A 16,059-nucleotide genomic window follows, 5' to 3' on the forward strand; every position below is an offset into this window, starting at 1 on the left:
CATCACTGGACATTTTATCCCAAGCCCACAGTTGTATCCCGCTCCCATACTGAGAGTGGGAGGGATGACCTGCACCGTGCCACCACATGTGTACCCTTTGAGAAACTGATCTCAAGGAGCCTTCTTGTGATGAACCCCTGACTCCCTGTCCTGGAATAATTAGAGAATCTGTATTAACAATTTTTGCCTTTTTCCCAAGCCAGGTGACTTTTTGTAAGCATCACAAACTAGCAGTGGTTGAGGTTTTTTCAGGCTGCCTTGCCTCCCCGTTGAGTATTTTCTTTGTTGTTGAAAATAAAGCAGTGAGGAGGATGTCCAATAATCGGGGAGACTCTGTAAGGCCTCTCCTCCAGTGCGTTCACAGACTCTCCTCCTCCTGCCTCCTTCAGTCACACTGAAGCCGGCTACCTGCAGTTCCCTCACTGCTCCAATTCATGCCCTTCCCACTTTCCCTTTCCCAAACCTGCCTCTCCTTTCCTAGGTTTGTTTTAAATAACCTATTTCTCTAATGTACAGTGTTCCTTAAGATTTTGGATTATGTCTTTTGCAGGTGCAAATTCCTGGGTTAGAAAACTTGCAAATGTTTGTTCCAGACACTCTTGCTGAGGAGAAGAGTATTATTTTGCAGTTACTCAATGCAGCTGCAGGAAAGGACTGTTCGAAAGATTCAGATGACGTACTCATCGATGCCTATCTGCTTCTGACCAAGCACGGTGATCGAGCCCGTGATTCAGAGGACAGCTGGGGCACCTGGGAGGCACAGCCTGTCAAAGTCGTGCCTCAGGTGGAGACTGTTGACACCCTGAGAAGCATGCAGGTACAGCTCATCTCCAACTTTGCAGCAGTGTTACTTCAAGGACTTTTAGTAAGAATGAACTGTTAGCTGCTCATGAATGAGGGGTTTGACTACCCTAGTAATCACAAGTATATACTTCCCAAAAATATGCCTCAATGTGTTAATAGGTCATTTTGCAGCATAATTTGTACAATATATCATTCTGTTAAGTTAAATTATACTGGAATACTTGAAATAAACCATCTATCTGGTTTATATCTTTTCTTAGTTCAGTCATGTAGTTAGATCTGTGGAGCTATGATCTAAAAGGAGTTATGTCACTAATATAATTTGTAGTTGTAGAAATCCCAGTTCTCCAAGTACTCAGGTTTACTGGTTATTTAATTTTAATTTTTTGTAGTGAAGGCTATCCCCTCCCTACCTAACAGGGACCTCGTGACAGTTTCTATAACTCATTAGTTATAAACTATGAGAAGCTTTCTCATTTATCTGTGTTCAGCTTAGGAACAGTCATGGTGAGTGTTCATATGCACCTTGAGCTCAGCCTCACCAGAACTGAGTATACACTGGCCTGCTGTATCCCTCACCCCAACAACTCTGCTTTTATATTCCGTCTCGGTGAATGGTTCCGCGTTCACTCACATGTTTAAACCAGAAGTGTGACAGCTAATATAAATTCAGCCTCCCATCTTTCCAGTTAATACCTTGCCCTGGAAAGCCAGAAGCATTTCCAGTAAATGATCCTTTCCCTGCATCCCCAGAGCAGCTGCTATAGTCAGCACTTTACCATCCCTCTCCTGAACTATTGCAGTTTCTGACTTTGAGTTTCCCTGCTTCAAACCTCACCTTCTGTCTCTCCAATTCTGTGTTTGTTTTTGTGCTTCTAGAATGATCATTATAATACATCTGATTGCATCACAGATCTACTTAAAATACTGCAAAGATTCTTCATCTCTTAAGAACAAAAGTAATAAAGTCTTGATTTCTTAATGTTTTGTATAAGGCCCCTCATCTGATTTCTGTCTTATTCCTACATTTTCCTTCTTCACATGCTGCTCCAATACACACACACATGCACACATACACACACACACTCACACACACTCTGCACTGGCAGTACTGAACTACTTGAAGTTCTAGGATATCTCAAAGATGTCATGCCTGCAGTCCCAAAGGGTTCTTCTCCATGGTGCTGAATATCCCAGCTGTCAATGCCCACTGAAGCATGTTGCTGTGTAGGAGAAGCTTTGCTTAAAAATGACTTCTGATCAGATGGTTGTTGGCCTGGTATCCCTGAGATTGGCATTGGTTTTGGACTGGTGTTGAACTAGAATAACAACTGGTAACTGGGTTGGTTTTTATGTCCTGTGCTTGATTTTCCTCCCAGGTGGATAATCTTTTACTAGTTGTCATGCAGTCTGCCCATCTCACAATTCAGAGAAAAGCTTTCCAGCAGTCCATTGAGGGACTTATGACTCTGTGCCAGGAGCAGACATCCAGTCAGCCGGTCATCGCCAAAGCTTTGCAGCAGCTGAAGGTATTACACTGTCCTCTACATTAGCTGAGATTTTTCCTTTTTGATGAACGTCAGTGTGTGGTAATGTGTGTAAGGTAATATCATCCAAGGAACTTGAGCTCCTGAATTGCCCGCCCACTCACCTCTCTTCCCAATACATATTTTCTTATGTCTAAACTACAGATTCTGAGATTCTTCCTGAAGCTGTAGAACTTTATAATTGGAAAGGATAGAGAATTGAACTTTATGTGACTTATTCATAATGGCTACATGACTGGTTAGTGGCAAAGTTGAAAATTTAATAATTTAGGTCTCTTCATTCCCAGTGTAAATTTCATTCTCCTTTCACAATCCCCAGTATTTACTAGAGGTACGCCATATCAGCAGTGTGTAATAGAAGATTTATTTATTGTTTTGTTTAATAAATAATTCAACCAAATTAAATATAATAGAAAAAAGTTGCAGAGAAGTACAAAGGCCTTTCAAAGTTTATGACAAGCCCCAGCCTGGCTGTCTTTTTCCATTATTTCCTGTTTTTGACACTTTCTATTTTGTATCCCATGTATCAGTCTTGATCTCATCCACACTTTTCCAGGCCATCAGTTATGTCTTCTCACTCACATTAAGGCTTAACTTCTTGAAGAAGAAACATTCTCTGAAGTTACAAGTCATTTCGTAAACACTTGTTTTTCTTCTGTTGGTCTGATTTGTCTAATTTATCTATGAACATTTATTAACTAAATATTTAGGTTATCTCTCTCTATAGATTGCTGGAAGAATATTTTGTAACCATAGTAAGGGGATTGCCTGATGGAGACCTTGTGTGCACTCGTGTGTAAGGGTGGGTAGAAAGAGAGACCGATTTGGAGCTATTGTGGTGTTGCTGACAGAGGTGACAAAAGCTCGAGCTAGGGCAGGGCTTCTCAGCCTCTTCGATGTGGACGTTTGGGCCAGTAATTCTTTGTCGTGGAGGTCTGTCCTGTGCATTGTAGGATGTTTAGCAGCATCCCTGGCCTCTGCTCACCATATCCCAGTAGTTCCACTTTTTCCTCCAAATTTTGACCATCAAAAACTTCTCTGGACAACGTCTCCAGACGTTGAGGGGAGGGGGAAAAATCTGCCCCAGAAGAGAACCCCCGGACTAGGGAGTAGCAGGGAAATGAGGACAGCATGATTGGAGGAGGTCATCTAGAAGTACATGGACTTTTCCCTCTGTGGAATTGCACCCGTACTTATGCTTGAGCAGCCGTCCAGGAGGAGAAAACAACAGGTGGTTGATGTATAAAAATATTGAAGATAAAAGCATCTATTCCAAGAGCAGATTATAACTAGACTGTATCATTTTGAATGCATTTTTTTCTTCTATTTAAGAATGCCAAATAAAATGACATAATTTCTTCTATATTTGGTAATTCCTTTACCAAGTGGCTGAATTGTTTGTAGTGGTTAATGTCTGTGTGATGATGAACGAAATCTTCCTTTAAAATGTGGTAAGTATTGTATGATTTGCTTCATTTTGCATTAATCATGGTTTGGACTCTTCAGAATGATGCATTGGAGCTATGCAACAGAATAAGCAATGCCATTGACCGCGTGGACCACATGTTCACATCAGAATTTGATGCTGAGGTTGATGAATCTGAATCTGTCACCTTGCAACAGTACTACCGAGAAGCAATGATTCAGGGGTACAATTTTGGATTTGAGGTAGGTTCAAAATAAGAGGAAACACACGGTACAATTTAGTAATTGCTTGATAACTTACAGAAAGTTTTTGGAACCTTTTACAGTAAATCTGATATTGTAATCATAGCTTAATCAAGAATATCATCTTATATCACTGCTGTATATCAGAGATGTTGTTTACTTTTAAACTGTTAGGTAATTGTCCAACTTTTATTTTGTGCTAACAGCCATCTACTTACATTTTAAAACTTTAAAGAGATGTTTTATATCATAAAAGCACATTCTTAATTTAAACTCAGGAGTAAAACATTTATGAAACTGCATTTTGAAACACTGTACTTTCCATAATTCTTCATACTATTCAAAATATAGAAATTTTAATTGGATTTCACTTTTTGTTTTTAGAAAACATTTTAGACATGGCATTATAGTGTGTGATATTATTTAATGATCATTTCCTTAATGTTGATATACATGAAATCTTCTTACAGTATCATAAAGAAGTTGTTCGTTTGATGTCTGGGGAGTTTAGACAGAAGATAGGAGACAAATATATAAGCTTTGCCCGGAAGTGGATGAATTATGTCCTGACTAAATGTGAGAGTGGTAGAGGTACAAGACCCAGGTAATGACCAAGTAGGATGTTTCTGAAATGCGTCATGTGGGCTTGGTGTGGTATTTATTCATATATGTTCTGTGGGATTCTTTTCGAGCAGACGACACAGAAGGGAACACTCTAAACTCTTCGGTGATCAGGTTTTTTTTAATGGAAAAATATGTAGAGAAAACTGCGTAACTCTTGGGAAAAATTTTTTTTTTAAATTTGTTCCAAATTTGAGTTACCTTTAAGGGAACTCATGTTCTCCTTTGACAAGTCTTCCTGATGACTAATGTATTTTCCTCCCTCATGAAATTTATTCATTAAGAAACCATTTTGGAATTTGCAGGGGTGAAATGGGTGAATCATCTGTGAGGCTCAATAGTAGCTCCACTAAAGTAAACATAGTTATTAAAGTGTCATGACTGTGTGAGAAATAGCTGAGTGTTCTGTAATTTGTAATGGAGGGATAGCATGGGGCACTTTCTTAAAGTCATTAAGCAATTTCTCCAAGTTAGAGAAAACACATTTGCTGCATCTGAGATTCAAAGTAGGAACTTTGTGTTACAAAACTCATAAATACTTGTTGAATTACAAATAAATAATTGTTGAATTACAGATGGCACCTATCATGTCTAAAATCCTCTTCCATGCTTCCCATTGGTTTCAAAACAAAATTAAATTTTAAAAAATTATTCTCCTTTCCAAAAGGTCACACTGTAAACTTACTGAACCCAAGCAAAAAAAAGTGTTTTGTCCTAAATAGTAATTATAGTTACTTTTCAGTATTGTACAGTCTAAAACTGCTACAGCATTTTCTTGGTTGTTATGTGATTACCGAACTTTTTCATGTACCAGGTGGGCGACTCAAGGATTTGATTTTCTGCAAGCAATTGAACCTGCCTTTATTTCAGCTTTACCAGAAGATGACTTCTTGGTATGGATTATTCTAAAGTTTTTTTCATTATAAAATAAGCCAGTCACTCCTTATTTTCTGGTTGTATATGTTTTATATGTAATAGTGGTTTTTTTCATGTAATGATAATGCTGAGAAATTAAAGTACTCCTCATAGCAGAGTAAGATTTTTTTTCTTTTTGTAACATTAGTGTTCAACTAAGTCAATGTCTGGTTTGTAAACCCTGGCCCTTCTAAAGTATTTGTGAGATTTATATTTTTACTGCCATCATAGCTGCTGCTTTGGGGCAGAACAAGGATTAGCTCTTTTACCTCAGTGTGCATCATTTGAGAGCATCATGCTCGTGTTAAATATTATCACTGTTAGTCTGATAAGTGTCATCAGATTAGCATGATATTGCTCAAAGTGTGAATTCATTTATTTTATTCTCCCAGTAGTAGAGACGATTACATGAAAAGTTCTTTGCTTGTACACGTTATTGTGTTATGGGAAATTGACAGCTAATTTGCTTTTACTTATAAAAATGAAATACACTGTATTATTTTAAATTACATACAATTTGTGTTTATACCTGTTTTCTTTTAAACTAACTGAAAATATTTTGGGTAGCATGTTTTTAAAAATATACTGAAAATTAATTTGTGCTACTTACATAATTAAGAAAGTATGCATGTTTTCTCTTTACCTTTCCCATTTTCTTTTGGTTTCTAGAGTTTACAAGCCTTGATGAATGAATGCATTGGCCATGTCATAGGAAAACCACACAGTCCTGTTACAGGTTTGTACCTTGGTAAGACAGCCATTACAGCATTTCTTCTGGAACATAATGATTTGAGTGGACAAATCCTCTTGTAATTGCAGTCGTTTAAAATGGTACAAGAGGTGTTTTAACAGTATTCAGGAAAACGACAATGAGAGGGACAGAAATGAGGTGTGTAGATACAGAACTCCACAGCAACCTTTCTAAATCTGACAGGAAGATTAAAATGTCAGCCATAAGCTATTCCATACTAGCCAGCAGTATTCAATTATACATTTTTTTCTATACCAATACTACCCTTCTTTTTTCCCCCTTACCATCTTTTCTGATGGGGAGGAAAGACTGAAAGAGGGCGTTGTCTGCCAAGCAACAGGAACTGCCCCTGCTGCAGGTGGCTGCAGATCACTTCCCTGTCGCCTGTTCCTCACCTTTGAGGAGAGCAGTGTCCATTTCTCCACAGCTTTCCCAAGTACCCATCTTCCCACCAGCTGTAGTAAATTCTGATTTGGTTTTACTGTTTAAAAAATCAAGTTAAGTTATGCTGCTATATATATTACTTCAATTACAATTTTTGGTTACAGTTTATGTACAATTTTACAGTCATAATGAATGATTAACACTTTTATAGTATATGTTGAAATGTTGAAAACAAAATATATGTCAAAAAAGCTATGTCTTATGCCGTTCTTGAGATAGTTTGTAAATAAAACAAAACTGTATTTGTAAGTAATAAACACCCAAGAAAGAAAACTTAGAAATTTTATGCAATTTAAATTACACAAAATATAATTCATAAATGGTAAATTTATTGAACACTAACTGTGTTTCATATAGGGTACTTGCTAGCTGCAGAAAATTCAGTAGAATGGGTTTTAATTGTTGGTTTTTTAATCTTCAGTTTATACCTCTTTTTCTCCCAAGGTCGTTGTGAAAATGAAAGTTAACATTTGTAAAACTATTTGAGCATTTTATATAAAACATGCTATTGTCTTATCAGGTTATTGCTTAAGCTATGAATAATTTTGATTTTCTGATATCTTAAAACACTTCTCTAAGAACACATGATCGATAATTCAGTAAGAATTACTTTAAAATATTTTATTAGATAAGGAATCATTTTCATTGTGGAAAAATTACAACATAGAAAAAGTATCTAGAAAAATATGGAAGATGTTCATTTAGAAAATTTATCAATGTAGAAAAAGATTACAAAAGACAAAATAAAAATGACTCATACTTCCTGAATCCAAAGGTAGTCCCGGGTAACATCTGAGTCGCTCATCTTTCAATATGCCTGCCACTCCAAACTGCAGTGGGACAGTTAATTAATAGCGCTCTCTGGAGACTCACATGGTCCTTTGTCCTCTCAGCCACTATGGGTTAGTGGAACTGAACTGTCGGGGGCCTGGACAGCAATTGACCTGGGGCTGCTCATTTATCATTGAGCCTCTCTTTTTAATGAATGAAACTGGATGCTAATGAGGATTAAATAAGTAATAACATTGTGTAAATTCCAGTGTTCCGTACGCAACAGGGGTCATCATTTGGTTTTGTGTTCTTTTCTTACAAAAGAAATGAATGAAAATGAGAGCACATCAACTGTCATTTTGTTGTTATTGTTGCTTACTTTCTTCCTTTCCCTCTGTTGTAAGCACATAACAAATAACAACCTGGTATGTAAGCTTCCATATTTTCTATAGATTCATATAGTCACACAAATGCATTCTCCCTGTACCTTTCTCTGTGCCCATTTCATCACACAGTCATATATAGAGTGATTCGTTTACAATTGGAGAAATGTCTCCAAGTCAACAGGTATTGATCTCACTTGTTCTTTTCATTGGCCACACCGTGGCCGTCATGAATGTACTGTAATTCTTTCTACCATTTTTTGATGGGCTTTTGTTTGTTTTGGCTGTGAAAAGCATCTCTATAATCAGTGTTTACCAGCAGTGAAATTTGAACATCCATTTTGCTTATTAGCTATTTGAATTTTCTTTCCAATGAAGTGGAAAGTTTTGCAGTGTTACATATACCTACTATTAAAATAATTGTTTTGTTTCATGCAAAACGTGCACATGGTTTTTTAAACAGAATGTCTTTATTTGTAGGAAAATTTTTACTAATTTTTGACTAGTTCCCAGTATCTTTGCTCAATTAAAGACTCACCAAATCTTTTGTTTTTTTTTAACCTTTGTTACTATTGAATTTCTTCCATTTGCCGTTGTAATAGCTAGGATAATGAATCAGAGACACAAATTGCCTGAGGTTTTTTTGTTAACAATCCCTTAAGTTTTGTTTTGTAAGTTCTGTAAGGGAACTTCAGATCTCTCCATTTTTACTACTTCTGTCTCTCTTGTTTCCCCTTATTAATAGGAAACAAAATCATGAAGAAACAGGATTTCCATTTAGGATAAAACCTATTTGGGATAAAACATATATAAACTAAAATTATTAACATGAAGAGAAAATATGACATTAAAAAATACTAAGGAGGGTTAAAACAGTGTTAAAAGTGAAGAAGAGAAAAGCATGTTACGGAGAGTAGGCAAAATATGACGCATGTCCACTAATATTGACATCTAGTTATTGGGAAAGTGGAATTATCAGCATATTTGTAATCACTAGGTAAGATCTCTAATTTTAAATTTTATCTAGTTTTAAATTTTTATTTTAAATTTTATTCATATTTACCTATTACCAGAATATGTAAAAGAAAAAGAGAAGAAAACATGCTCTTGAAAAAAATGACTCAGTTAAATCTACCTGATCTGGTTTAAAGGAACTGAATAAAACTCCATGCACTCAGGAAAATGACAGTGACCTCAAAGGCAGGACCTCTTGAAATGTCGCCAGTGACCACAGTCTTTTTAACGTGTAGACAACATAAAGAACTCCTTTTTATTAGGGAGATACCACATTTTCATGTATCTCTAAAATGGGTTAAATCCTTTGTTTAGCTTACATTATGTATGTTTTACTCCAGGATTTTTAAAAATGTTTTTTGATGGAGAAAACTGTTAATATATAATAGGGCTTTACTGACTTTTAAAAAGTGACATTTTCCATAATATTTGTATATGGAATATTATTTTTTACTTATATAAATGGACTTACCTTGGTCATTGGCCAAAATAAGTGACATTCTATTTTCCATTTGACTGTTTGGTTTGATGATTTTCTGTGGACCATATTAACAAGTTGCATTTGTTGCCGTTTTTGCTGGCAGCCATTCATCGGAACAGCCCCCGTCCTATGAAGGTACCTCGATGCCATAGTGACCCTCCTAACCCACACCTCATTATCCCCACTCCAGAGGGATTCAGGTATTTGGTGCTTATCTAGTCATTTGCTTTACAGAGTGCCCTCCGATATGCATGCTCATACTTTTGAAACTACTAGATGCTTGCTCTGAGAGCTAAATACCTTTTCTGCATTGTTCGTACGTTTGTAAAAGCTCTTACTTGCATTATCTTGAAGCCTTTAGTCGCAAAAGAAAAAGACATGCAAATTTAAAACAGACCTGTGCCTTTCAAGATAACTTCGTTTCTCAGCTTATTTATAACCTTAAGCTACTACATGCTTTCTGGCTGTGGAGTCATTTTTTCCTTTCCTGCCTTTGAAAAATAACCTTCGGAAAACAAATTTGAATATGGATAGTGTAGTCAACATTTGAAAACATACTAAATATCACTAAAAGTGGAGAAAAACTGGAATGAGCTTTCCAGATTCAATTTTTATCTGCATATGTAATTACAAAGCAACTTAAACACTAAGTGAATTCAGAAACTATAGTACATTCACGATAACTGCCTTGAATGTGGTGGCATTTCTGCATCTTGAGGTAGTGAGCACCTTCTCTCGCCTGTATAATCACTTTTTAAAAGTTTAATTTTATTTGACAATATTTGCTAGATAAGGACCACAGTTATTTATTTTTTTTAAAGCTTTGAGGGGACTGGGGTGCAGTGACTCACGCCTGTAATTCCAGCACTTCAGGAGGACGAGGCGGGAGGATCACTTGAGCCCAGGAGACCAGCCTGGGCAACGTAGCAAAACATCGTCTCTACAAAAAATACAACAAAGATAATAGCTGGGTATGGTGTCCGCGCCTGTAGTCCCAGCTACTCAGGAGGCTGAGGCAAGGAGGATCACTTGAGCCCAGGAGGTCAAGGCTGCAGTGAGCTATGATTGCGCCACTGCACTCCAGCCTGGACAACAGAGTGCGATGCTGTCTCAAAAAAAAAGAAAAGCTTTGAAGTTAGGTTTCTTCTTTTTTACACCTAGACTCAAATCTCAAAGAACAATTTGCATTTTATATTTTTAAATATATTTCACCCCCTTGCCATATTTTATTTTTAATTGAAAACGATTTTCAAGTCCGTTCCCTCTTCTCACATGTGTTCCTGAAGCTTTTCTTCTTGTCTTAGCACTCGGAGCATGCCTTCCGACGCGCGGAGCCACGGCAGCCCTGCTGCTGCTGCTGCTGCTGCTGCTGTTGCTGCCAGTCGGCCCAGCCCCTCTGGTGGTGACTCTGTGCTGCCCAAATCCATCAGCAGTGCCCATGATACCAGGTAGTCTCACCCCACCAGTGTCCCGTACCCTCCCACCCCTTACATGCGCTGACACAGCAACCGTAGTGTTAGGGTGTGTGCCGGCTGTGGTTGGGCTTCTTTGCTGTGGTGTGTGAGTGATGCTCTAGGGCCTTCTGCAGGTTGTCACAGCCCAAAGGCTCTGGCACTGACCAACATGAATAGATAACTGTCTGATGTCGGTATTTCTTTGGAGCTGATATTGGCCAAAATGACTAAAGACTTTGCGAGAATAACTTGATGGAGTATCATAGGAAAGGACTGGTCCACAACAGAAGGGGACATGAGCATTTTGCCTCACAGAGCCTGGAGTCACGAGGTGGTTAAAAGATGGCATCTAGTTAATGATCTGATGTGGTAACATTTTATTTTTTGGGAAGATCAGTTTTCTAGCCAAATACTCCATTTTAAATAATTGTTGATTAGAAGTAGTTTATAGAAGTGGAAAAATGAGTTCATGGGGTTTGTATGTCATATGGAGAATAGATCAGTACTTGAGAGAACTCTCAGACAACTTGGCAAGCCCCAGAACAATTAAGTCTCCCATTGTCTTTTGTGTAAGTAAGGAGGGTCTTGTAGGTTTTCCCATTCTGGTTATATTTTGGCAGAGGATTTCATCATGTTGTCCTATCCTAAGTGGAGGAAGAGCTGTTGTTCTCTCTCAATTTCACACTTGTACCTAAGTAGGAGGAACGCTGTCAGTATTCCCATCTTCCAGTGCAAGTCAAACCAAACTATTTAGGTTGGGGGTATGTGATCTAAAAAGATCAACCTCTGATAGAACCCAGGGCTCTGTGTTCAGCCCCGAGGAGAAAATAGTAGAGTTAACAGGAAGATGATGCCTGGCTTTAGATTTTAAAACAGACTAAAATGTTTTTACACTTACTTTAATAACAGTCTAAAATTTCTACAAATATTTGCAGTCTTTTCACTCATTAAAATAATTAATACTTCTAAATTTTAGTGAGAAATGTCTATAACCTGAAAAATATCAAAGCATTTTACAGCTTAAGCAGTCAACTAAAAAAATTAACAACATTGAACAAATTCCCATTTAGCTTCCTAGTTTTTACGTTTAGAGCTTTTCATGGCAAATATCTTCATATATGCTTTTATATCCCTGTGAGAGCTGCCAAAACTGTCTTCTTTATTCATGCAGTACAGACTGAAGAGAAGTGATTTGGCCTAAAACACAGTCCTAATTGAGGAGGGCATTGGCCACCCTGTGCCCCCTGCGTCCCACACCTGCTGTGTCCACGTTCACATGAGACTGCTCCCGAGCTGGACAACAGGGAGTGACCTCCCTCTTTTTAAAGGTTGATGCACTGTGTTTTAAGGCATTTGTAAGTTGGTAGTGTGGTACCGTATGTGTATTTTAGTATAAGAGTTAAATACTACAGTTAGCCTTTTCATGGAGTTTAGTCTTTGCAGAAGCAGTTTTTCAGCATTTCATCTTAAATGCTTATCAGTAGCATTTCATAAGTATTCATCTTAAGTTTGTACATACTTAGACAATCTTTGATGTTTAGAAATTTTAATAGTATCATAGTATGGTATCTTGAAGGACATTTTTTACACAGGATTCCCGTTTACTTTATGACCGTCTGTGTGTGTGAGATGGTAGGTAGAGAAGAGCACAGCCACGTGAAGAGGTGTGGGGTGGTTGCCAGACTCCCTCCTGCATTCAAGCCCTGCGTAAGCCTCAGTGCCTTCACAGAGAGCCTGGTTCGTGGGCCCGTGAGTCACTGGTGGATTCGGCTCACTGCTCCCGAGGCAGACTTCACATACCCAAGGGCTTGTGTCTCAACACAGCTGTGGGTTGTGAATGTGCCACGGGGAGGCAGAATGACACCAGTGTGTGCATCCCTGCCACAGCCATGGGGTGTAGCCCTTGCCCGTCTTACAGATACATCAAAGTTCAACTTCACTTGACCCTAGAGGTTTCAATAAGTATTTTTAATTGATTTTACTTGACCTAGGAAATATCTGTTCTGGGCTTAAGTTATCTTACCATCGTTTGTAAAAACACTTTGCAGTGGTGCTCTTGCTGAGGCTTGCTCCTGCTGGCTCTCAAGAGCTGATGGCGAATGTTTGAGAAATTTTGCAAGTTGTTATACCACAGAAATTGGCAAACTCTACAACCCACCTCCCCATCCCCGACATCCCCCACGAGAGCTAGTCGTTCAACATTCCCCAATATGCCACTTCATGAGTATATGTTCTTGCCTTTTACCCGTGCAAAAATCTCTTAAGGACATGGAATTGGCTAGTCTCACTTGTGGGAAATCGGAAGAATCAGAGGTGTTTAGTGACTTCTTGGTCTCACCAGTGGTCTTTGGTGCTGCTTAGGAGTGGAATAGGCTTCCTCACTTCAACACCAGTGGTTTTCCCGTCAGATAGTGCTGAATTTTTTATGAACTATATGGCAGTAGAAATGTCCCCATCACTTCAGACTTAACAAGTGCTATACTAGATTTGAGGGCTTAGGGAAATACCAGAAAAAAAATGCATATTTTATAATTTGTAAATGTCTGTGCAATAGATCATGTTGCCTTCAACCTATCAATGTATAATAAGAGCATAAATGCTACCATACTTCATTATACCATTCACTTAAAAATATATACTAAATGACTTTAATAAACTAATGCCATATTTATTTGAGGTTCTTTGATTATTCAAATTACAATTTTAACACATTCCCTATTTAGTTTTAATTTTTACTCTTTATGGGTTCATTCTGGTTGCTGAACATTTCACTTTATTCTGGAAAAGCACCTCATTAACTTTGTTCTTTAATATATTAAGCTTCCTGCTCTTTTGCACTTTTGCTTGGCTACCGCTTGAGAAACCTTTAGGTATTCCCTTCCATTTTCTTACTAAGAGATTTGGAATCTTTTGGACCATGAAATGATTTTAGTACTTTAAATGTAATTAAGTACATAAATATAATTTGATAGTAACTTTAAAGATCAGCAAGATTTGGTTAATAACGGTTTTATTCACCCTGGGCTTAAGTTATGGAGCTTTTCACACGTCAGTAACATTTCAATAGTGTTGTGTTTTTATTTCTGTTGTTAATATAAGACAAGGTTTTATGCAGGCAGGTGCTCTCAGGCTCGGGTGTTGGCTATGGAGAGATGAAAATGGAGCCCTCCTTCCAGACTCTAGAGCTCTAACAGACTCCAGAGGACGGTCTCCACAGCAGCACTGTTCACTTAGGGGGCTAATTCTGGTGGGTCTGTCCTGTGCGTTTTCCACTGCCCACTAGATGCCAGTAGCACCCTCCCAAAAGTGTCTAAGACATTGCTGGAGGCAGAGTTGTTCCTGGCAGGCAGAGTTGCCCCCAGTTGAGAATTATTGCTCTAGAAAAATCTCGCAGATCTTTCATTTTAAGTTATATTGAATCGATAGCTCAATTGTTAAAAATATTAAAACAGGGGTTCCAGCGTTCCTGAAAATGATCGATTGGCTTCCATAGCTGCTGAATTGCAGTTTAGGTCCCTGAGTCGTCACTCAAGCCCCACGGAGGAGCGAGACGGTGAGTGTTTTAAGGTGTTAGCTGCATTCACAACCAGCCTAATCATTTGTCTCAGTTCACCAGTTTCTGTTGTTAATGCCTTTATGAGGATTCCTTGAAGATTCCTTTTTTTGGTCCTTTTTAAAGGAATGAAGAGTGAGAAGCACAGAGCTTTATGAGAAGACTTACTGCTGAGCACATTGGCCTTTTAATACAGATGCCTTTTTAGCTCTGTTAGCATTTTATAGGTCTACTTTTGTTGCTTTAAAAATATTATTATTCTAGATATTTTAACTGTTGAATACTTTTATTCATTTAAAAAATACAAAAGTGACACTGTGTTTGTTGATCGTATGTGAAAGTTTTATTTATAATGCAGCCCTCAGGAACCATATTGCTGCTTCCATTGGAGTAGGGCTGGGGCTCCTGAAGCCGACATCTTGAATGAAGTCCCTAAGGAATCCACTCTTTGCACAGTATTCTGTTGTCTGTTACTCGTGAAAAGATGAGTGTAGTTAAAATCCTGTAACCCCATTAACTTCTTGGTGCAATTTTTAGAATTGATTGCAAAGATAGTTTCTCACACCCACATCAAACACACTAAAAATTAATAACCAGAAAGGCGAACAGGTTGCTTTTAACCATTACCTTTCCTTTCAGTTGTTCTCAAATAAGCATATGTATTTCATAAATCTTAATTTGTATAAAAATAACTTCCTGCAGAACCAGCATATCCAAGAGGAGATTCAAGTGGGTCCACAAGAAGAAGTTGGGAACTTCGGACACTAATCAGCCAGAGTAAAGGTGAGAGAAAGAGTGTTGAAGTTAAAAAAAAAAAAAAAAAAAAAAAAACACGATTACACACAAGGGGAGCAGTTTCAGGTAAAACTTGATTTAGCTTCTGAATTATTAGGCCTCCTCCATTACTATTTTGTGATCTCACAGCTCTGACATCACTTTCTATCATGTACTGTGTTTGTGTACATTTCCTATTTCTAGTAACAAACTACATGCTCCTTTGGGTCTATAATATGTTTTACTGATCTTTATATTCTTAAAGCAACTTAGCATAATTTTTTGTCCATGGTAGGAGTATAATAAACATTATTATACTAACCATTCATAAATTAGACATTGAGGGAAAGAACTTACGAAGCAGGTGATTAATATTATCAAAAGAACAAATAGCAGAAAAACCATTGGTCTAGTATTTAATGATCTATAAAATGCTTTCATGTCTTTTTTTGCTCAACAATATTGAGCAATAGGCAAAATAGACGTTCTCTTTTTATAAATGATAGTTTCTAAGCAGCCCAATAATTTGGCCAAGGTAGTAAATGAGAGAGTGAGGACCAGAGGGCACTTCTCTCAAGTCCAGTGCACTCCATGGCAGCTTCCCTTTGAACTGTGTGTGACTGACCAGAAGAGTATTTGTCTTCCAAGGCCTAGAGATGTCTGGAAGGATTTTGTGGAGGTAGGAGACTGGGCTGGCCCTTTGAAGGGATGGCAGGTCTGCAGCAAGCCAGGAGGCAAGGAATAGAAGGAAGTGTGCACCCAGAGGCCTCGTGACTACAGGGGAGAGCCACTGGGCGCAGATGCCAATGCAGGAGAAACTGGAGAGTGAGGGGAGATCAGATCATGGACAGCCATCAGTGACCGCCTAAGTAATGAAGG

General features: G+C 38.0%; 1 protein-coding gene across 6 annotated transcripts in view; it reads left to right on the plus strand.

Moving 5' to 3' along the window:
- Positions 1-16,059, plus strand: part of MAP3K4 (mitogen-activated protein kinase kinase kinase 4) — a 128,921-nt gene that overhangs the window by 99,154 nt on the left and 13,708 nt on the right. For 3 of the 6 annotated variants that reach the window (XM_004044921.5, XM_055391398.2, XM_055391400.2), the window contains 10 exons: positions 551-817; positions 2,184-2,333; positions 3,858-4,019; positions 4,490-4,623; positions 5,455-5,533; positions 6,225-6,303; positions 9,503-9,599; positions 10,704-10,847; positions 14,306-14,406; positions 15,109-15,189. In XM_004044921.5, the coding sequence (XP_004044969.2) occupies positions 551-817; positions 2,184-2,333; positions 3,858-4,019; positions 4,490-4,623; positions 5,455-5,533; positions 6,225-6,303; positions 9,503-9,599; positions 10,704-10,847; positions 14,306-14,406; positions 15,109-15,189 (1,294 nt within the window). The remainder of the gene's footprint in view (positions 1-550; positions 818-2,183; positions 2,334-3,857; positions 4,020-4,489; positions 4,624-5,454; positions 5,534-6,224; positions 6,304-9,502; positions 9,600-10,703; positions 10,848-14,305; positions 14,407-15,108; positions 15,190-16,059) is intronic. The other 3 variants (XM_019029886.4, XM_004044922.5, XM_019029888.4) reach the window with 3 other exon arrangements.

The sequence above is a fragment of the Gorilla gorilla genome, chromosome 5 (assembly GCF_029281585.2).
Source record: "Gorilla gorilla gorilla isolate KB3781 chromosome 5, NHGRI_mGorGor1-v2.1_pri, whole genome shotgun sequence".
Classification (NCBI taxonomy): domain Eukaryota; kingdom Metazoa; phylum Chordata; class Mammalia; order Primates; family Hominidae; genus Gorilla; species Gorilla gorilla.